The following is a 23,593-nucleotide window of genomic DNA, read 5'->3' on the forward strand; positions in this document are numbered from 1 at the left end:
GGCCCATAATGGCAAATAGGTTGAGAACCAGAGCACTAGAGCAATCCTAATGGGTCCTTCTTTTGCTGCCTATAAATAGAAGCAGACATAACGTAGCCCGATCTATGGATTGTGTATTGATTATATTGATAACTGGGGATTCTTAAGTAATCGCTCTGAGGGTTGACAGGCCCCAAATCAGGCCCTGTTTTGGGAACCCTGCTGTGCACAGTTGTGATGCTCACACTTTAGGAACCCTTCGGTATTTGTGATAACTCATTGATACATTTAGCAAAGTCACAAACACTCAAATCCTGCAAGGTAGGTAGAGACAATACAGAATGTCCATCGGAAGATCCATAAACTTGCACCCTCCCTTGCAGACCAACCTGAAATCTTAGCCTTTGTCTTCCTCCTCACCTTCCCCCTCATCACCAGTGGCCATCAGCCGGGCACCTCTCCAGGGCTACAGCTCTCTCTTCCTGCTCACAGGCTGGGATACAACTTTTATAATATGTTATGCTGACGTCATTCTGTCTAATGCCTATTCAGTAGGGGTTTCTCCCCTCGTCCTTGTTTGTATTTCCTCACCCTACTAATGTTGGAGTGTCCTCCTATAGATTAGTATATTAATGAGCTCATCTTTTCATCAATTTGTTGCTCTGGCATGTGTGTCGTCAGACATCTGCCGGTATCTATCCAAAAGCCGGTGTTAGCTCATGTTCCTGTGGTTGGCTGGTCACATGCTGCAAAAAAAAAACCCAAACTTCCTTTTTCTTTTAACTCTCTTTATAGTCACTGAAGACGGCCATACCAGTCTGATTGCATTTCCTTGGTAAAGTAATTGTTTTAAAATCGATTGGCCCGTCTCTCATTTACATGAAACCCTTAATGCAGGTGTACTGTAATTTGGTCCCATATAAAGGCCCTTTTACATGGCTGGTGTAAGTGAGAATCAGGTCCTTTGACAACGTAACTTGATTAGAGGATTTCGATTGCCGCGATGCTGGGGAAGATGGCGGCAGCTGTTCAAACCTTTGCGTGCCTCGTGGTGCTCAGCAGCTTACAAGGTAAGACGAACATTTTGTGTTTTCTCTTGAAAAAGGCGCTTGCTTCACAGTCCTCTTCCAGCCATCCTGGCACTTCTCTTTATGTCTCTAAGGCTGATCCTTCGCAATGGGCGGGTGCTGTTCTAATGTAAGTTCTTTTGCAGAGCTGTCGCTCCAAAATCCCTCCACCCGTTTTGGATCCGGGTTTCAGATTTGGGCTGTGTGTGCACGCGTGTAGTGATTTGATTCTTTCTCAAACTTCCCTGCCTTGTGCGAGATAAGTTTTATCTTGGAGGGCTGGAGGTGGGGGAGAGGATATCTTGTTGGTTCCCTTTAGCTTCTGGCTGTAGAAGTGACTAAGATGGTGACAATCAAAGGGAAAGAAAAATGTGCTGGGACTTTTCAAAAACTTCCCATCAAAATTTCTCATCCGAATTTGAAATTCTGATCAAGTGTTTTGCCGACATTTCTTTGCTAAGTGGAGCATGGCTGCCTTGTTCCTTTCAAGTTACAGTTTTCAGGCTCATCACAAGAACAGGCTTAGAAACTTATTTTTTGTTTTTGTTTTTTAAACGAAAGCTCATTTTTTCCATCACAGAGACCAAAGCCAAGGGGCTCACACGAGTCTCTGTATCAAAGTTCCAGAGAGATTGTTAGAACTCATTAACTGTAGTTAGCTGGGGTGCTGGACCACTGACATTTCCTTATCCTGCCTAGTCTTTGTTCACTGATGTCCGTTAGAACCGTGCCCATGTATCAAAGGGCGGAAACTAACCCCAGCCCACAGACTGGAACGCTCCAGAGAAAGATTCTAGAATATTTGAGTCTCCAAGGATTTAGAAGCTCGTCATTTTTTATCATTGACAACATTTGTTCCTGCACGCACTGAAATTAGGGCCATCAAACTCCACACTTCTGGTCAGAAAGGGTTGTTTTTTCCTCCTGTGTACAGCATTACAGCGATCAGGGGAATCAGACAGGGGGTTTGTTCTACTTACTCCGAAATAGGGATTCACAGAGCCTTGTGCTTATGTGAGAATCTCACTTAAAAAAAAAAAAAAAAGAAAGCTAACTTTCTAGCTCTTGTGGTTGAGGAGAAAAGCTTGAAAACATGATCCATAAATGTTCTAAACCCAGCAGGCACATAAAAAAGAACCCCAAATTAATATTTAAAAAAAGACAATCTCATGCTTGAGGGACCTCCTTCGTGATTTTGGGAGGCACAGAGTTGGCAATATGGCGGTGGTGGGGCAGGGGCGCGAGTTGAAAGTCCCAACTTTGTAGAGGCGTGTCAGTGCCTTCAATGCTGGTGCAAAGGGTGGTGTATTTATTAATCCTTATGTCATCCATTACGTGTCTATGGGAAGTCACACGGTGTTTGTGGTGTCCCTCCCACCCCGCCCTTAGTAATGGCCTTTTACGGTAGTTCTTGTGTACTGGAGAAGATGGTCCAGTTTAGTAGTCTGAGTTGAAACAGCAAAAACCACTGTCTCATCATCACGCAGCAGCTTACAACACAGCAGCAACGGTGAAGCACATACAGCGAATCAAGAGACCATAAAGTGGTGAAAGGAGCTGAACTTCCCCCAGAATCTGCAGCGGTCATGTGTAGGGCGTTTTGCTTGATCCAATCAAGAAGCAAAAATAAAAACAATCACCCCTAGCTCTTCTCACCCATGGATCTCAATGTGCTTGGTACCGTTGTCCCCATTTCACAGTGTGAGAAACTGAGGCATGGAGAAGGGATGTGACTTCACCTAGCAGGACAGCCAGGAATAGAAGCCAGGTCTCCTGAATCCCAGACTAGTGCTCTAGACATTCTCCAGTGAATACAGCACTCTCTGTTTGCTAGATTACCAGTTCAAAAGGTCCAACTTCTAAATATGAATGTGTTTAACACACCTGATGTGTCTGTCTGTGTGTGTGTGTGTGTCCATCCCCTCCGACTCTGATGCTGCTGGGGTAACAATCTACTATTTCTACTAGCTAATGGAGTTAGTTACCGCTTTAGCTCAAGTGTGAGACATCAGTTCTGACTGCTGATAATCCCTGACCCTAAAGATGAGCCCTGCTGGATTCGCTACTTCTGTCACTCATGAAAATGCTCTTTCCATGTGTGACAGGTTGGGTCACAGAAACCCCTCTGGGACTGCCACCGGATGTGCTGGGACTACCTCTGAGCCCGTTTTCCCTGACAGCTTGGGATTTCAGAACCTTGCCTGGTTGTGCCAGACACGCTTGCCTGCTGCAAACACAGATCCAGGTCTGAACCATGTCCCCCAAAAGCTGCAGGCTTAACTGAAAACAGCTTAAGAAGTGCTTCTGTCTCCAACACCCAGACACCCAGTTCCCAATGGGATCCAAGCCCCAAATAAATCCAAATAAAGCTTATACAGAGTAAACTCATAAATTGTTCGCCCTCTATAACACTGAGAGAGATATGCACAGCTGTTTGCTCCCCCAGGTATTAACACATACTCTGGGTTAATTAATAAGTAAAAAGTGATTTTATTAAATACAGAAAGTAGGATTTAAGTGTTTCCAAGTAATATCAGACAGAACAAAGTAAATTACCAAGCAAAATAAAATAAAACACACAAGTCTAAGCCTTAATACAGGAAGAAATTAAATGCAGGTAAATCTCACCCTCAGAGATGTTCCAATAAGTTTCTTTTACAGACTAGACTCCTTCTAGTCTGGGTCCAGCAATCCCACACCCCTGTAGTTACTGTCCTTTGTTCCAGTTTCTTTCAGGCTTCTCCTTGGGGTGGAGAGGTTATCTCTTGAGCCAGCTGAAGACCAAATGGAGGAGTTTCCAGGGGCTTATACAGTCTCTCTCTTGTGGGTGGAAACCCCTCTCTCCCCCTGTGTAGAATCACAGCTACAAAATCGAGTTTGGGAGTCACCTGGGCAAATCACATGTCCATGCATTACTCTGTTTTCTACAGGACATTCCCAGAAAAGCTCAGATGTGGATTGGCGTCTATCAAGGTTCATTGTTCTCCAAGTACTCCCAAGTACTTGAATAACCCCTTCACACTAGGTTGACCAAATCTGTCTTATGTGTTTCCTACAGCAAACACTTTAAATACAAACATAGAGACAATGCTCATAACTTCAGATATAAAAATGATACATGCATATGGATAGGATGGATACATGCAGAAGAACATAACCTTTGCAAAGATACGTTACATGGCAGATTTAGCATAAAACATATTCCAGTTATGTCATATTTACCCTCATAAGCATATTTCTATAAAGCATTATGTGGCGAACATGTGGGCAATGGCGTCAATCTGTAGAGAATTGCGTCATGCATAGACCTGTGACTTGCCCATGTGACTCCAAAACTCCATTTGGTCTTCAGCTGGCTCAAGAGATAACCTCTCCACCCCAAGGAGATGCCTGAAAGAAACTGGAACAAAGGACAGTAACTACAGGGGTGTGGGATTGCTGGACCCAGACTAGAAGGAGTCTAGTCGGTAAAAGAAGCTTATTGGACCATCTCTGAGGGTGAGATTTACCTGCATTTAGTTTCTTACTGTATTAGCCTTAGACTTGCACGTTTTATTTTATTTTGCCCGGTAATTTACTTTGTTCTGTCTGTTATTACTTGGAACCACTTACATCCTACTTTTTATATTTACTAAAATCACTTTTTACTTATTAATTAACCCAGTGCAAGTATTAATACCTGGGGGGGAGCAAACAGCTGTGCATATCTCTCTATCAGTCTTATAGAGGGTGGACAATTTATGAGGTTACCCTGTATAAGCTTTATACAGAGTAAAACAGATTTATTTGGGGCTTGGATCCCATTGGGAACTGGGTGTCTGGGTGTTGGAGACAGGAGCACTTCTTAAGCTGTTTTCAGTTAAGCCTGCAGCTTTTGGGGGATGTGGTTCAGACCTGGATCTGTGTTTGCAGCAGGCAAGCGTGTCTGGCACAACCAGGCAAGGTTCTGAAATCCCAAGCTGTCAGGGAAAATGGGCTCAGAGGTAGTGCCAGCACATCCGGTGGCAGCCCCAAGGTGGTTTCTGTGACCCAACCTGTCACACCATGATTTAGAAAAACAACCAACTCCCTCAAAAGACGAAATGATCTTTGAGAAAGGAAATGATGGGACAGGAAGTGGCTCAGCATAAAGCAGCCTCTCCTGCTAATTCTGGGCGATTTGTAGATGGGGAGGGTGGGTGGAACAGGAAATGTAAAGGGTGAGATCATCGTATGTTGGTTATTGATTAGGAACCCAGAGAACAAATTAGGAGCAGGAGAGAAAATAAAAATAGGTGCAATCTAAGCCCACACTGGAAATAAAAACAATATTTTGCATTTCTGTAGCAACTTTACTTACCAAGGAGCAACAAATGTCAACCTCAACTGAACCTTACCAGCTCTCGCTGGGAATTCGCTGGGAATCATTATACAGAGGGGGAAACTGAGGCACGGAGTGAGGCAGTGACTTGCCCCAAGTCAGTGAGTCGGTGGCAGTGCTGTCAGGGTGTAGCCAAACTTGGCAGGATCCACCTGCTAGAGCACATGAGGAAAATATGGTGTATCAGTTAAATCTCCCCTGGCAGAAGGAATATCCTGTCCCATCCTTGCTGCTTCATTGCAGCCGTGGCACTTTGTGGGGACTCCCCTCGGGATGAACGGCTGCTGTGCATCATGGGAGATGTAGGCTGGAAGAGAACAGGGGTGTGAGGTTCTGCACTAGCCCAGCTGGACACAAATGAAGGGCGAAACATTCCGTTTTGATTTTCCCAACACGCCAAAGAAATAGTTCAGCCCAAATCAATATTTTTCCCATGGAAAATGTTGGTTTTTGTGGAAACCATATTTGCCATTTAAATCCCTGTTCCCCACTCCCCCCGCAGATATTTCTAGGACCTCGCTGCCGAAGTTATCCCAATAATTTCAACATAAGAGAGCAGCATGGCAGACTCCTGCCCCTGGAGATAAACAGCCCAGTCCCCCTCCCGAATGCCGGTTTGGGGCACCGACCCCAAGAAATGGGCATCTCCCTCATGCCAGTCTCCCTGGTCTCTGCACTTGAGGGACAGGCCAGTGTCCTTTCATCTAGCTGGGCAGACCTCATTTGGCCTGTGCCTCATTTTACAGGGGGAAACTGAGGCACAGCGAGGGGCATTTGCGCTAGCTTGTCCCAGTTCACCCAACAACTAAGAGTAATGTTTGTTCCTTTGCTTCCCATTGCAACCCTGATTTTTGTCTGTTGACAGCTTACGAGGCCTGTCAGGTGAATGGGATTGTCCGTGGCACGGTGTATCTAAACCCCATACTGTCAGTCCCAGAGAATTACCAGCAGATCATCTGGCGGTTCAATGAGTCCCAAAAGATCCTGACTAAAAAATGGAATCAGCCAGTGTCTTATCCCAGTGGCTCTTTTCATAATAAACTGCGTTACTACGAAAATCACACCCTGGAAATTAACCAGCTGCAGAAGCAAGACAGCGGCACCTTCCGGATGGAAGTGGAAGACAACCTAAGCAAGAAGACAAATGAATTATTCCGACTGGACGTGTACGGTGAGTCGGGAGCAGCCTCTTCGCACAGGGTCAGGGATGGTGAGATTCAGGGAGCTAGAAGGGCCCTGATAATGCACCCTCCTCTCTCCCCACCCTGAAACGCCCACAAGGCAGGGGAAGGAGCAGCTAACAGCCTGGATGGGCCAAAGAGGCTCCCAGGAAATGGGCCAGACCCTCAGCTCAGGTTCTGGGGCCAATTCTCCATTGCCAGAGCTGCTCTTTCTGGAATCTTTGTGGCTGGCGCTTTAAGGGGAGGGGTCAGGTACCGACCTTAATGTCATTCCTGTTTTGGGACCTTCCACAGCGGACCAAATGGGAAGAGAGGCAAAAGCAAATTGCTGCCCTGCTGGCAGAAGGTGGGGTAATGGAGCCACCCAGACGTCTTCGAGGAACAGCTACACACACATCAGAAAGCAGGGGAGACCAGCTAGTGAGCACCAGGCAGACCACTGGGGGAGGGGGCTCCATAAAAGAAATGAGTTGATAACCCCCTAGGCTAAGCTGGTAAGGGCCAAGAAGGATCATAGAATCATAGAATATCAGGGTTGGAAGGGACCTCAGGAGGTCATCTAGTCCCACCCCCTGCTCAAAGCAGGACCAATCCCCAACTAAATCAGGATGGTCTTGTAGCCAAGGCACTGGACTGACACCCAGGACATTTGGTTTAGTCACTTAGTCCAGTGTTTCCAAAAATGACTAAGGATTTGGGATGCCCCATTTTCTGGGCACACTTTAAAGGGACCTGATTTTCAGAAAGTGCTGAGCATCTGGGCTCTAAAAATCGGTCTCCTACAGGGGATCCAGAATTGAAGGACACACACAGTCACTAGTCACGTTTAAAAATCTTGGCTTAAGGCCCTGGCCAGGGGTCTCTCTGTGCTTCAGGGCGTGAGGATATGGTCACTGAGTCCTGAGAGGTCCTGGGGTGATGGAGGCTATCTAAGCACCCAGATAGAGCCCAGGGTCACATGCACTCTGCTAGGTGAGTGGGGGGATACACAGGGAATTTGGTACTGTTGATCTAATGTCTGTGATCCAAACGAGGGCTGCATTTCATGATCCCCAAAATGCTGAAAGAAAACGATGACATCTGGAAAACAGGCTCTCCAGTGGGAAACTTTTTAATGAGCTTATTCTAGTTAGCTTATCAAAGGGAAGGTTAAAAGGTGACTCGCTCTTAAAGCAGTACCGACACACAGAGAAGATCGTGAAGAGCCCTCTCTTATCAATCTAGCAGATAAAGGTAGAACAAGATCCTCTGGCTGAAAGTTGAAGCTAGAAGAAAGTTTCGTCTCATTTTGTGTTTGCATTTAACAGGGATGGAAATGAACCATTGACACAGCTCACCAAGGCATATGGTGGATTCTCCATCACTTGAGGTCTCCACATCATGGTTGGACCCTCTTTCTAAACGATACGCTCTCATCCAGCCACAGGTCAATGGGCTGGAAGCAGGCGCCACTGGGTGAAATTGTCTGATCTGCATTACACAGGAAGTCCGACTAGATGAGCATCATTCATAGATTCCAAGGCCAGACGGAACCATTGTGGTCATGTAGCCTGACCTCCTGGTAACACAGGCCGGAGCCCTGCCCCAAAACAATTCCTAGAGCCGATCTTCTAGAACAACGTCCCATCTTGATTTTAAAATGGTCAGTGATGGAGAATGCACCACGCCCCTTGGTAAATTGTTCCAATGGTCAATTACTCTCACCGTTAAAACTTTACACCTTATTTGCAGTCTGAATTTGTCTAGTTAATAGACCCTTCTGTATAAAATCTATACAGGCAACATCCCCAGCTGGTATAAATCACTTTCACTGGAGCACCACCAGTTTACATCATCTGAGGATATGGCCCAGGGTTAGATCTCTGTTGCTGAATTTCTCTTTTCTCTGTTTCCAGAGCCCGTCCCTAAACCCAGGGTGAACTTCACTATCAGGGCCAACAAAGATGGATGGTGCAATGTCACCCTGGCGTGCATTGTGGATGCCACCCAAGTGACCTACCACTGGTGCAAGAATGAAAAGGATTTAGTGGGCAAAAATAGCAGCACACTGGACGTTGCGTTAAAGTCAGAAAGTGCCGCGTCTTACAAATGCATCGTCAGCAACCCCGCCAGCAAAGAGACGGGCTTCATCTATTACAGAAGCCCTTGCACGTGGAATGGTAACATTCACTTTGCATTCATTTCTCTTGCTGCGTCTATCTGGCTGTAGAGGCTACCTCTGCAGCCACTCGGGTTAGGTCTCCATTGAAACAGGGCAGCCGTGGTTTTGGTGACTTTTGAAGGAGAGTCTCGTTCGCTGGTCCCCAGTGTGTATTTCCCCCACAGGGGACCCCAGAGCAGTCTTCTGCTGACCTGCCCTGGGCTGTGAGTTGCTGGTGAAGCTGCAGCCACCGTGGGGCTAGGTTGGGAACGCCGTGCTGCTGGGGGTGCCGCGTGTTGGATGACGGATCCTGGCCATGCGGCGTGATGCTGCCCAGGGTTGGAAGGGCCGTGTGTGCCTGTGACACAGGAGAGCCACCTGCTGCTGCTGTGATGGGCTGAGTTCAAGGGGTCGAGGCCAGTGCTTTGGAGCTAGAAGTTGTGGGGACAGTCCCTGGCGATGGCCCAACCAAGCGGGGCCATTAGAGGCACCAGTGCAGGGTGTGGTGTCTGCGTTAGCACAAGGTACAAAGTGATGCAGCGGGAGGCTCCCGGGGGAAGGCGCAGTGCAGACTGTGTGTTCTAGGGGGATCCCAGAGGATTAGCCACAAGGACGGTGCCATTGCAGCTGGGCACTGGGTTCTGGAGCCAGCAGTGAGGTTCTGGGAGCCTGTGTCGATAACTGGGGGATCCTCTGGGTTTTGGGGGTGTCCGCACAAAGAGGAGAGAAACATCATCCTGGTGATTGACGCAGCAGGGGGGCTCTCTCTGCACCCACGGGAGGACACGGAGGGGGGGGGAGCGCTCAGGCCAGGGACAGGGCAGCTTTCCCTGTGTTTCGCTGGGCATCCTCTCCTTGCTCCCCTCTCCTTCGACCCCTGCTCATCCTTGCCCCCAAAGTCTGCCCCCTCCTGTGGGTTTTCCGTGGCAGGGGCAAGGCAGCCCATGTGTATTATTGTTAATAAATAGCCAGCGCGGCCTATAAATAACAGACTCTTGTCTTATTTCAGAAAAAAACTCAGCCGTGCCCTTGTCCCTGGCTCGGAAGACGGCCGATTCCATCCTGGCGTTTGGATTTCTCCTCCTCGTCCATAACTGGGTCTAAGGCTGTCATTCCCATGGAAGCCCAGGGAACGCAACGAACCCCTCGATTGTCTCCGCCTGGTCAGAGGCGGCTCTATGGTTTTTGCCACCCCAAGCATGGCAGTCAGACGGCTTTTGGCGGCACGCCTGCGGGTGGTCCACTGGTCACGTGGATTCGGCGGCATGCCTGCGGGAGGTCCGCCGGTGCCGCGCCTTCAGCGTCCCCGCCGCCGAATTGCCACCAAAACTGCAGGACCGGCGGACCTCCCGCTGGCATGCCGCCGAAAGCCGCCTGACTGCCGCCCTCACAGCGACCGGCAGGCTGACCCCCGCGGCTTGCCGCCCCAGGCACGCACTTGCTGCGCTGGTGCCTGGAGCCGCCCCAGCGCCTGGTGAAACACACAAAACTAAAATGAACTCCTGAAATAGCTGCGTTTGACAGCCATCCACCATCTTGCCAACACACTGGGGATTGAACCAGGGACTTAGAGAACTGAGGGGAAGATGATGTTGCGGAGACAAGGCCCATTACTTGGTGCTATAATAGACTCACCTCTGCAGATGCCGGGGGCGGGAGGATCCTGGCTGTTTACTGGATAAGAACAAAGGCCCTAAATCAGTTTAATTTCAGGCTATTTATTCCTTTGTTTGTTGGGCTCTGGAGAATCCAGTTTAAAAGCGCAGCCGCTCCAGGTTGTGGGCACAGTTGCCAACTTTCACGTGGTAAATAAGCCCCCGACTTTCACAATAAGCCCAAAATCCAGCTAATCCTATTTCAAAACAAGCCAATCCCTAAGTACCCCAACACTCTGTGTCACTAGGTTCCCCCCCCCCCCCCGCGCGCCCTCGGGGACTGTGGGGGGCCCCCCCATGAGCCCACCTTCCCCGGTGCTATTGGGTGCTTGCCCCCCCCCCGTCCCTCGCCCTCCCCCCACTCCACCCTTTCCCTACCCCTGCCCCTCCCCATTCCAACCCCTTCCCCAAAGTCCCTGCCCCAACTCCGCCCTCTCCCTGTCCCTATTGGACCCCTTCCCCAAATCCCGGCCCAAGCCCTGCCTCTTCCCTGAGCGCGCTGCGTTCCCCCTCCTCACCTCTCCCTCCCAGCGCTTGCTGCGCGAAACAGCTGTTGTGCGGCACAAGCTCTTGGAGCTAGGGGGGGAAAGCGGGCACACGGCATGCGCAGGGGCGGAGGCGGAGTGGAGGTGGAGGTGAGCTGGGGGGGACGGCAGGGAGGGGAGCTGCTGGTGGGTGCAGAGCACCCACCAATTTTTCCCTGTGGGTGCTCCAGCCCCAGAGGTGTTACAACCTGAGGGATTTTGCATAACAACCCCGCACTGTTCTGAGTACCCGGAGAGGCTGTGGCCTCCCTTCCCGGAGGGAATTGCACATACAAGCCAGAGCTGCAGGAGAGCTGGTCTCTCTCACCAACAGAAATGGGTCCAATAAAAGAGAGTACCTCCCTCTCTCTTGTCTCTCACGCAGCCTTGTCCCTGGCACTCATATTCAGTAGGGTTTGTCCAGGAAGTTGCCACACCTGTGACAAATTATGAGGGACCTGGGAGAAAGGAAACAGCTGGGAAGCCTGCAGTGAGGTCAGGGCAAGGCTCCCCTCTCTTCCCAACTGGGGATGAGCTGGGAGAAGGGGACCAACGTACTTCCTCCCAGCAGGGGAGAGGCGCAGACTCCTGTTTTAAGGAGAGAGCTAACAACTGCCTGAATTAACCTGCTCCAGGAGGAGGGTGGAGGTTCCTGCCGCAAGGAGAGCCTGAGGGGTAGCCCAGGCTGGGAACAGGGCTCAAGGGGAGGGCTTCAGAGCAACCCCAAATGCCAGGAGAATCTCTGCTTTATTAAAGATGTTTGTTCTGGACTATTTGGCACCAGCTTTTATTAGTAAATTCACTCAGTGGAGAGTATTATTGAGTCAAGAGGCCTGAAGTGGAGTTACTGGGTTCCTGAGAAGGGAAACTGAGGCAGGGAATGCCACATTTAGCCAGAAGTGGGTGATGCTGCCAGGCAATCACACCCTGTGACAGTAACAAAAGGGGCAAAGGCATGAAAGAAAGTGTGAGTAGGAAACAAACAAATACTCATGGCATCACCGTGACATTGGCAGCTTAGCCCACAACTCACGCGGCTTGCTTGTTGCTAGGGTGACCAGACAGCAAATGTGAAAAATCGGGACAGGGGGTGGGGGGGTAATAGGAGCCTATATAAGAAAAAGACCCAAAAATCGGGACTGTCCCTATAAAATCGGGATATCTGGTCACCCTACTTGTTGCTGTGATACTTTGGGGAAATCTCTCTAATTTATGACTTTGATGTGAAGTTACGAACTCGCTGTATGTACCTTTACCAAGCTGAAAATGCCATATGGAATATGCAGCCTTTTGGCGTCTCTGTTGTCCTTTCAACTCCATGTCGGAACAGGAGGGGGTAGGGGCCGTGGCCCAATGGTAGGGGGTCATTTAACTTAGGTGCTCGCCCGTTGAAATGTGATCACGCTCGACAACGGACTGGCTCCAAACTAGGAAAACTAGGTTAGCCGGGGTGAGGTTGCCTGGCAGTGAAGACACCTATTGAGGGTGACAAGGGAGTCACCTGACAGAGGAGACTGGAAGGTTATAAAAAGGGAGTCACTGATCTAGTTGGGGATCACTTTTCCTCAGCTCAAGAAAGATAGGACAGAAGCAATGGAACATGTAGGTGCCTAAGATGGGAGGGAGCCCTGCCTACCTAACTGCACATAGATGGATCAGGCACTGAATTAGAATCTAGAGTCTCAGCTCTGCCACTGACCTACCTTGGGCAAGTCACTGCACCACTCTGTGCCTCAGTTTCCCCTCCTAACTTTGTCTGACTGATTTATGTAAGCTCTGCAGGTCGGGGACAGCCTGGTTATAACACCTAGCACAACAGGGCCCTGGGCATCCTTGTGGCCTCTCACACGGCTATCATACTAACAATAACATTGACTGTGAATTTAGACCCTTTTAATTGGCCTCTTTTATTGGTTAGCAGCACTTTACCTATTGCCCTCACCATGTTGGATGCAAATATTCAATAGCTGGTTTCGATGAGCAGTTTTCAGGAACTGCTCAGTTCCAGCTCTTTCTAATTGACGGTTAGTGACTGGTTGCTAGGTCCCATGGTATCATTTCTGCGCTCTGGTTAGGTACCTGAAACTGACTTAGAGAAGTATCTGGGATGACATTTTAGGTGACTAACCATTTACAGGAAAAGACTAAGAATCTTTCAAGATTAGCGAACATTTTCATAATGACCTGGGAGTTCTCCAAAGAATCACGAATAAGGTAACAGTAAGTCCTCCTGAATGGCAGACAATGCTGCCGAAATAATAGCATGCAATCATCTAATTAATTAAACTAAAGCAGACTGACCAGGGGAAGAGTTAAGGTTGTATGGACATCAGCAGCGAGAACATTTGCAGGCTTTCGAGTGCAGAGCTGGGTGAAATATTTCAGGCAAATAACTTCTATTTGACCAAAAATGCAGATTTGGGCTGACCAAACAATTTAGGAATTCTGGTTGATGTTGGTGAATTCTTGCTCAAGAATAAAGAAACTCGGAAAAGTCGGAACAAGTTGTTTCCGAAAGATGTTGTGGAATTTCCCTCAGATTTATTTAAAAAACTCTTTAAAATGTTTTTTAAAAACTCCAAATAAAACAAAACAGTTCAGGGTGTGTGATAAGTTTCATTTGATTCAAAAAATGATTTTTTTTTTTTGATTTGCTGAAGAAAAAAAAATTGGGGGTCATCAAGTCCAGGTCCCTGCACTGAGGCAGGACCTAATAAACCTAGACAGGTGTTTATCCAACCTGTTCTGATGTATTTTTCCCCACTAAGGAATGCACGCATGGATGCCACACAGACACACTCCTGTCTTTGTTGTTGTTCTGAATTTTCTCAATCAGTTGGGCTCCAAACCTCTTTGTCCTGCTCCTTCCCTATGTGTTTACATATTTAATGCCAGTGGCCCTCCGTTTCTGGTCCTTCCTGGATGCAGGCTGATGCTTAGATAAATACCTGCAAGGTGATGTTTTTTCTCTCTCCTTCTTTCCCTCTGGCAGGGAAGGGGTTATATCGGGGTGCAGACTCTTTGAAGTTGGGGTGGGGGGGGGGAGGAAAGGAAGCTGTTGGAATATTCCATTCGCCCTGCAAAGGGAGGGGGATGTGGGGGGAGCTGTTCTATAACACGGTTGTACAAACGAGCTATACAAATAATCACCAGACTCACAAGGATACATCACTAGACATGAGTGTGCACAAATGTGCACTGAAATTGTGTGTGTGTTGGGGGGGGGGGGGGGGGGGGGGNTTCCATTCGCCCTGCAAAGGGAGGGGGATGTGGGGGGAGCTGTTCTATAACACGGTTGTACAAACGAGCCATAAAAATAATCACCAGACTCACAAGGATACATCACTAGACATGAGTGTGCACAAATGTGCACTGAAATTGTGTGTGTGTTGGGGGGGGGGGGAGGGTTAATAGATTCCTCTCCTCTTCATCCCCCGCCCCCAGTAGAGATGGTTCAGTCACCTGTTACAGGTGAGACATACCTGGATGCTGACTGCCATGGTAACTGCTCATCCTGGGGGAGAGGTTTGACCCTATTAACCCTTAGAATGCTGGTTTGCCCCCAGGCATGTCACACCTTTGGGACCAGCCAGTTCCTGAGGGGCCACCAGGGGGCGCTGTGCTGGGGTGCTGGCTTCTGGCCACTGGGAGCACCCGGTCCCTACCTATCTCCCCCCTCCCGCTCCATCCATCGCTCTCCTGCTCCCCCATCCTCCAGGCTGCCCTCCTCCCATTGCAGAGGACAGACTGGCCAATGCCACTTTGCTCCCCTCCTGCCCTGTGCGTGGCTGGCAGCAGCTCGTCCCTGCCCCCTATAGGGGAGGTCCAGGGGGCAGTTTGTCTGTGTGGGCAGGACAGCCAGGGCTTGGGATGCTGTGGGGATGGGACTGCAAAGGGGAGACAGCGGGGGGTGGGGGGGGAAACAGGGGAACAGGGCTTAGGGGGTGGGGCTGCTATGGGGCAATATAAGGATGAAGGGGGGAGAAGGATTGAGTGGGGGAAGGAGGGGGTCAGAAGAGGAGGGAGAAGGGACCAGTGTGTGTGTGTATGTGTGTGTGTGTGGGGGTAACACAGGTAGCACAAGGATATTACTCAATGGCTAATGCAAAAGCATGGCCCAGCGGCTAGGACACTAGCCGGCGACTCTGGGTCCAGTGCCCCGCTCTACCAGACACTCCCTGTGTGACCCTGGGCAATGCTCTGAGTCGATTGGTGCCTCAGTTTCCCCACCTGTACCACGGGGATAGCAGCACTCCCCTGCCTCACGGGGAGGGGTGGGGGTTAGGGTAACCGTTAGAGACTGGGAAATGCTCTGGTCCTAGGGTGACGGGTGGCCAGGTAAGTAGCTGAGACAGAATGTGAAGGTGGGTGTTTAGGGACTAGTTTCCCCCTCCCCCAAAGTGATCCATAAGATGGCAACATGTGCGAGAGGCAGGCCTGTTGTGACAAATTTGGGGCCCGGGTACAGGCCCCACCCCCTCTCATTTGACCTTATTTACACAGACATTAGAGAAGTTTGGGGGCCCCCCCTGAGCTCCAGTCCCCCCTTCCCCCCTTTTCCTCCTGTCTCATCTGCCCTGGAGAGAGGCTTCTCTACGGTTGGCCATGGTCCTAGCCTAAGGCAAAGTGGTGTACTGGTCTAGGCTGTCCGGATGACTTGCCGTGTGGACAAGACGCTTTCTCTCTCTGGGATAATGACAATCCGCTCCCTGGAGCATTGTGTTAGAGAACCTGGAGCATTGGGTAGTGGTCATGCAGCACTTTGAAAACCACAACACTAGAGATGGGCCAGGCCTAATCCCAACTCAGGAGCTTCCAGAGCCAACCTTCCAGCTCAGAATGATGTCCCAGGTCTTGAACCCAGGTCTGGGAGTCCCTAGATAGCTGCTTCTGCAGCCTGGCCCCTGCGCCCAGTGTCAGCTGAAACCTGGAGTGCCCACAAGCTGGTAGGACGAGACTCAGCCAAGACTCCACCCACGAGAGCCCTGATTGGAGGATCGCCCGACTCCACTGACTGGTCCAACCACACTATTTAAGCCAGAAGGAAGAACAGGACGTTTGTCTGAGCAACAATGTGGCTTCCTGTTGTGGCTACACCCAACCTGCTTCCTGCTCCACACCTTGCTTTTGCCTTCTCTCTTGTTTCCAGCCCTTGTCTCTCCTCCATTTCCTGCCCTTATGCCTCGCCTCCAGTTACCAGGCCTGGCGCCGACCCCGGCCTCCAACTTCTGACCCTGCTTGTCTTGACCCTTGGTTCTGCCATTTGGTATCTGACCTTGGCTCTGACTCTGGTAGTTGTTTTTGATACTGACCCTTGGCTTTGTTCCCCAACCTGGATGCCTGCTCTGCCCACTAGACCTGACAGCTGCTCCCACTCCTAGGCCAGGTCACTTATGGCCTGGTCCATAACAGTCGGTCCCATCCCAGCAACTCACCCCTGTTGGACTTTGGCAGCAGGGCTAAAACCTTACAAAAATGGCCACTGGGTTTCTAATGACTCCAAGGGACCTTGGTTTTATGTGTCATCTTCCTCGTTAGTTTAGAAAAATGAGGCACAGGTGGTAAAAGTGAGACATTCTGCCCCGAGAGAAGTAATGCAATTGGCTTTAATTGAGTTCCTCTGGATTTATGCTGGGGTGAATGAGAGGAGAATCAGACACTGGGACTGACATAGCTGGAAGAGGCTGGATCAGAAAAGTCTGTGAAGTCCTTCCATGACCTCCCATGTCTTGATAAGTCACAGCTACCAGCCCCCATTACAGACACACTCAGCCTGGGCCCCTGGTCAGAGCTCAGGGTATTAGGGTCACGATTAGAAGACCAAATGCAGCCTTGTGCACGTGAATACCAGACTTCTCCAAGAGCACCCAGCAGCTCCCACTTTGGCCCACTTCATTTGGGTGCTGCTGAGCTCTTGTGGAAATCCGACCCTCCAGCCTTCTTTTGTGAACAGTTCGGCTCCCAAATGCTCACCTCGCTTTCCTCTTTCCCCACAGAGCGGCCCCTCCTGAGATGTCTTTTCCTCCTAGGACTCTCCGGGAATGTCCTACTGGAGAAGCTACTGGTTTGGTATTAGGATGGTGATCCTGGGACTATGTTGTCTGCTCACGTGCCTCATCCTCACAGGTAAAGTGTGTGTGTGTGTGTGTGTGTGTGTGTGTGTGGAGCTGGTTGAGAATTTTCCATTGGAATGAAGAAACAATGTTTGCAAAATCGAAACTTTCTGTGGGAATTCTTTAATTTTGTTGAAAACTTTCAAAACTTTTCCAATTGAAAATTGAAGAAAAAAAAATTCTGGTCATTTTGACCCAAATCAGAATATTTTGTTCTGTTGAATTGACCCAAAATGTTTATTTTCAAAACAGTTCAACAAAATATTAAAATAGCATTTCCCTGTCAGTCCATTGCCTCATGGGAGTTGTAGTTTGGGCCTCCATTCTCACCTCTGGGCCGGGCTCCCTGGAGGACTACATGTCCCATAAAGCAATACAGGCTCCCCTCTTACCAAGATGTGTGATGCATCATGGGAGTCACATGACTCTCAGTACATTATGGGAGAGGGAGAATGAATAAATGAAAATGAATGTTGAAATATTGTAGCTTCCCAGCGAATGGAAACTCCCAGTTTCACTCAGTCTGTAGATAGGTGGAGGTACATGTATGTGGATAGAGAGGTGTGCATTGGGATGGATGGCCAGATGGATAGATAATATCGATCTGCATGAAATATCTCATCAGACTCAGAAATCAATCTCACTTTGAAGAACTCAGCTCCATCAGTCTCCTAACTTCTCTCTTTCTTTCTGTGTTTCTAGATGCACGCACCACCAAATCCCAGGCGATCCAGCTGACTGGGATGGTGGGAGGGTCGGTCGTTTTCCCTTTCAAAGTTCCCCCGTGGGTACCCGTGGAGACGATCGTCTGGAATTCGGTCACAACCCTCGCCACGTTTACCCCCAGGAAAGGGAAACCAGCCGCAGTTAAAGTGCTGGATAAACGCTACATAGGGCGGTTGAGGGTCTTGGACCATACCTATTCTCTGGTGATTAGCAACCTGAGCGTGCTGGACAGGGGCATATACAGAGCGCAGATAAACACGGAGTTCACCACCACCGTGACGGAATACCTGCTGCGCGTATACAGTGAGTGTGGGGGTGGGCTGCTGGGGGGCCGTTTCCACCTGCTGACGGTTGAGCTATTGGTCCATCTCTGGAAATCAGACCAGAGCAAGGGAGAGGAAAATCAAACTCCCGTCTCTTTTAAATTCAAATTGTGTCTGTTTCAAGAGCTTTCCTTAAACAAAGACCCCTCAGGCCAGTTTCCTCCAAGGATCAACAGGGAGCTAGTCAGCTCCTTTGAAGCTCTTTAATGAGTGCATGGCATTCCAGCGCTCAGTTTTAATGAGGGGCGCATGCTAATTTCTCGTCTTCTGCAGCTCAAGTGTGGCTATAACTGCCCTGTGGGTAGGTGTTTATTTCCACATAAATATATATATTTTAACAAGATTCCCCATAAAAATATTTGTACATAACATCTAGCCCCTTAGACACGTCCACGTGTAACGCTTGTCATCTTGAAAGAGCTTGACAAATTACGGGCTTACCCCTCCTATTGAAATCAAGGGCAAAAATCCCATGACAGCAGGATCACCAACGCCCACTTGGGGCGTGGTTACATGCTGCATATGTGGGTCTCCACTGCGTGGACCTTTGAATCTCAGGGCAAACGTTCCTGGCCATGGGGCGGCTGGGTGAAAAATTTCTGTGCAAACTGTTTTTTGAGGGAAAACTGGGTGGTTGAATAAATGGATTTTATTTGCCTAAAGTATCTGTTGGAAAACTCACCACCCAAAAACGGAACATTTTTTGGTTTTCACCTGAAAACACAAGTATTTTGATTCGGCTGTCCTGCCATGGTGCCTCATGGGAGCTGTAGTTTGATGGCCTCACTGCCTTGTTCTCCTCCACAGGCTGGTCTCTCTGGCCAGACTCTGTCTCCCATGATGCACTACCAACTTGCACGCCCTCCCTTCACTGAGACATGATGCATCATGGGAAATGTTGTCTGACTAGGAAGCCTGGCCTGTAGAGAAGAATGGGGACAGGGGACACCTGAACTACAACTCCCATGAGGCACCACAACTGTATTTCAGAATTGAAATATTTCAGTTTTTAATTTTTATCAAAACCTTAGAATATTCCATGTAGAAACCTCCTCCCCCCCTCACACACATTTTCTAATCAGCCCAATGTGTGACCTCCATTAACAAAGAGTAATTCACTGTCTCCTGTTAGTGGCTATATCCTAGCCCTTTAGTTCATGTAACTTAGGCTTTTAGATGCCGAAGGATGGGTTCAGTCCTGCAGAGGACCCCAGCCAGAGGTGTTCTTCCAGAATAATCCTGCATCTATGCTATGGAAAGAGATGAGAGGGCTGGAAACCTGGGATTGCACAGAGGGGCTCAAAGCTACGTGCAGGCAGCGCAGGGGATTCTCACTGCTCCCTTTCCCATTTCGTATTCCCTCTGACATGCAGAGAAAATCCCGGTCCCAGATGTTGCCGTTGCCATCCTGAATGGAACCTGCAACCTCCTGCTAAACTGCTCTGTCGCCGAGGGAGCGGAAAGCGCCACCTTCCTCTGGACATACACCCGCAGGAGGATCATCCAGATCAAGGAAGGACCCACCCTGCGCATCTTGAGCCGGCCAAGAGCTAAAGACATGGTGCACACCTGCCTGGCGAGGAACCCCGTCAGCCAGGGCTCAAAAACGATCTCCATAAAAGACTACTGTGGTAACTTCCTATCGAAGCATCTCTAGGATCAACCTGAAAGGCATGGGGTCCTGGGGTCAGCGTGGCCATGGCAGAGCTGCGTGGGTTACGATCCCGCTGCATGAAATTCACCTCTGTGCAGAGAGCCCGCCGCGTGCCTTGGCCCCACTTAATCCTAGATGCAGGCCCCTATCCTTATAGGGCTGTGGCCCAAGCCTTTCAAACCCTGACCTGTGGGCATGGGCCAGGTCTTCCTTACAAAGTTTTGTTGGCACAGAGGTGCTGGTCCATGCCCCTCACTGACAGAGCTGGGCCAGCCAAACTCCCCAGCTGTGCCGACAAACGAGTCCTTTTTGCTGATCTAGCTTGTGTCGTTCAGGGAGGAGGCTTAACTATACTGACAAACATCTCCTTGTGCTGCTATAAATTGTCCTCAATAGGTGGCTCTGCTGGACTAGTTATACCAGTAGAGCTGTCACAGCAAAGCTTTTCTAGTGTAGTCTGTCTAGCCTGGTGAGAGAGACGGTGGTCTGCTTCTCCAGTGCCCTGCCTCTTGCCCCGTCACTTACACCAGTGGGGCCTCAGGAGGTCCCAAAAATCCCTTTCTCATTTAGTAGCATTTTATATCCCGTTGCGCTGGTGTAAATGCCTGCACCAGGTTGTGAGCTGTTTGGGGCACAGACTGTCGTCTTGTTTGGTGTTTGTACAGCGCCTTGCACCACGGGGTCCTGGGCATTACCGCAAAGCAAAGAACAAGTTATATTCAGAGCAAGAGGGAATGGGGATAGGCAGGAGCGAATAGCCGCTTTCGTAGGCAGAAAATAACCCCAGAGACCTAGAGATACTCACTGCAGAGGCAAATGTTCATTGTGTGTGTGTCTGTTTCAACAGAAAGTGGCTCCCCGGCATCCATTTTCCAAGCGCTGAAGGCAACATGCATCTTCATGTTCTTTGGACTCCTCTTCAGCATGACCAATATTCTAAAATAAGGACCACACGCTGCCTTTGAATGCAGACTGGAGTGACGGGAATGCATGCAAAGGGAAGATTTGTTGCTGACGAGGATACAGAAGATATAACACCAACTGCATCCAAATGCCACCAACCCTTGCTGTAAGTTTCCTGAACTTCAGGTCTGCTAACGCGAAGAGCTGCTGCTGCAGAATTCATTACTGTGGCTTTTTAAAAAGCCACTGTAGATTGCAAGCAGCAAGAGACGATGCCGAGGCATTTCCCATCTGCAGGCAGAAGGTGATCATCTCCCAACATCTCCTCCTTATGGGCATGAAGCATCACGGCTGAGATCCAGCCAATAGTGTGATGGTTTGCTCATTGTGTTGACTCCTGTTTACCAATAAAAATGCACTTCTCAGTCAGGCCTGAAATTACCGATCTGCTCATAAAGATGTGGGGCTTTTTTCCCAGTTATGCCAAGGCTCTGGGGGTCGCTGTAATTTATGCTCGGAGTGGAGTAAAGGGGCTTAGTGTAACTGAGAATCTATCACCCCAAGAGCTTCAGCTAATAAAGACCCCGCTGCAAATCAAGGGGCCTGATCCTCCCCCGGCTTGCACCCCAGGGGCTTGATTCACCATTGTACTGTGCCAATGGTTGGTGACGGCTGTGATGTGGTGCAATCTGGTGGGCGGGAAACCCCTCCCCATTTAACTGCCAGCTTCCTCTCTCGCTCATTTCTGCATTTGAGTTCTCAGCGCACTTATCTGGCTGGGAGGGGGAAGAAAACCTGTTAGATGGGGGCACTGGTGTTGCCAATCCCCCACATTCAGAAATCATGAGACAGGCCACCCAGAACTCCTGCTTTGCGAATCACAAGGGTTTGTTGTTTTTTAATACTCAGTTTTGAGGTTTTTTTTAGTTTGCCTTCTGTGTTTTTCAGCTTTAGGGCTCTCGCTTTCAAGCCTTCCTCTGCCACCACAGGGGGCTAGATCCTTTTATTTTAAATGAAAGCCGAGATTCTCAGGAAACCACCTTCATCCAGGAGCTGGGCTTGCAGAAAACAGGACAAACACTGGCGGCAGCTTCCCTACTGCCCAAATTGTTAATGGGGGGGAGCGGAGGAAGGACCTTCCTAAGTGCAGAAGAAGGGGAATCCTTTAGCTTGGCTTTTACACTCTGGACTGCCTCGTGGAATAGCCACGGGAAACTTTCTTACCCGGCCTTCTCAGAAGCCCAGGTTGGGCTCTAGGGGACAATGAAGTTTCACCCTGGGGCATGTGGCTTCCTGGGTCTCAACTCGAGTCACCCGGCCCCACTCCTGGAGGTACAGAGTGAAAAGAACAACAGCATGGAACGGCTAAACGCTGAGGGTACATCCATACAGCCAAAGCTGTGCACGGGTTAGCCTGAACCAGCTAGCGCGGGTTACGATAGCAGTGAAGACAGAGCAGGGTGGGCTTCAGAGCAGGTCAGGAAGCAGTGTATGTGCCCAGGATCCGTGCTGGGCTGGCACTACCCATGCCAAAGCCGGCGCTGTGCTCGCTTCACAGCTATTGTGCCCTGCGATGGCTGGATTCAAATTCATCACAATGGCAAGGTCCATGGTGGACTTCATAGAGTCTCTGCCCTGTCTTCCTTTAGAGAGTCAAAACGGCATAAAAACCTCATCCCCTCATGCTGTCACGGTGCCGTTACGATGATTAATCATCTCTGCGGCGGTAACACATCAGCGCCAAGACCCCAATGTGTCAGGTGCTGTACGAACACAGAACAAATAGCCAGTCCATGCCCCCAAGTGCTTACGACGACGTGTTAGGGACAAAAGGCGGGCAAGGTCCTATCTTTGATTGGATCAACTTCGGTGGTGCAAGATGCAAGCTCTCAAGTGACACACAGCTCTTCTCGGGTCTGGGAAAGGTGCTCGGAGTATCACCGCTACCTACAAGGTGGCACAGATTGTTTAGAGTCAGGAGTTAACATGTTGCAAAAGACCCTTCGAGGTGAAATGGGCCATTAACCCCTCTGCAGCCACAGGACAAAGGGGGGTTAGTGGACTACAGATTATTGTCAGAAGCCATAACTCCAGTGTCTTTTTAGTGGCTAGTGAAGTTATGAATTTAAGCTCCCAGGGCCCAACAGAGCTACAGCAACATCGCACACAACAGGCTACGCTAGTTTGCAGGCCCAGGAGACGATGTCAAGGTCCAGTAACATCCTGCAAGCGAATGACTGGCAAAATTGGATCAGTCCCATAAATGGAGTTGAGAACATATAATTATACCCAGGGGCGGCTCCAGGCAAGCGCGTGCCTGGGGCGGCAAGCCGCGGGGGGCAGCCTGCCGGTCGCTGTGAGGGCAGCAGGCAGGCGGCTTTGGGCGACATGCCTGCGGGAGGTCCGCCGGTCCCGCGGCTTCAGCGGCAATTCAGGGGCGGGTACGCCAATGGCGTGGCACTGGCGAACCACCCGCAGGCATGCCACTGAAAGCCGCCTGCCTGCCGTGCTTGGGGCAGCAAAAAACATAGAGCCGCCCCTGCTTATACCCCCCACCACCCGACTCTCACGTGACCCCTCTGTAGAAGAAAAGTGCCACCGCTTACAATACAGGGTTTACTGAGGGTCAGCCTGGCCGCTGATATAAACCAGTGTGACTCCACCGACTTCAGTGGAGCAGTGCTAGCTTACTCCTGGCACGGGGGTTTCCAGGATCGACAGTCACAGAGTTTCTTCCGCTGACTTTCTGAGTTTCTTTAGACTGACCCCCTACTTGGTAAGGCAACTCCCCTCTGTTACATATACATATGTACCTGCTACTGTATTTTCCACTCCGTGCCTCTGATGAAGTGGGTTCTAGCCCACGAAAGCTTATGCCCAAATATATTTGTTAGTCTCTACGGGGCCACAAGGACTCCTTGTTGTTTTTTCTTCAGCTGCAGTTCCCCTCCCTGCTAGCTCCACGGCT

The 23,593-nt window shown here is 49.8% G+C and overlaps 1 protein-coding gene across 1 annotated transcript; it reads left to right on the forward strand.

Moving 5' to 3' along the window:
* Positions 1–777: 777 nt before the first annotated feature.
* On the forward strand, positions 778–10,007 carry LOC117869596 (CD48 antigen-like). Its single transcript, XM_034756567.1, has 4 exons — positions 778–1,049; positions 6,272–6,577; positions 8,483–8,746; positions 9,737–10,007. Exons 1-4 carry the CDS (start codon positions 983–985, stop codon positions 9,829–9,831), a joined length of 732 nt encoding a protein of 243 aa, XP_034612458.1. The 5' UTR covers positions 778–982; the 3' UTR covers positions 9,832–10,007.
* The last annotated feature ends 13,586 nt before the right edge of the window (positions 10,008–23,593 follow it).

The sequence above is a fragment of the Trachemys scripta genome, chromosome 24 (genome assembly GCF_013100865.1).
Source record: "Trachemys scripta elegans isolate TJP31775 chromosome 24, CAS_Tse_1.0, whole genome shotgun sequence".
Taxonomy (NCBI): domain Eukaryota; kingdom Metazoa; phylum Chordata; order Testudines; family Emydidae; genus Trachemys; species Trachemys scripta.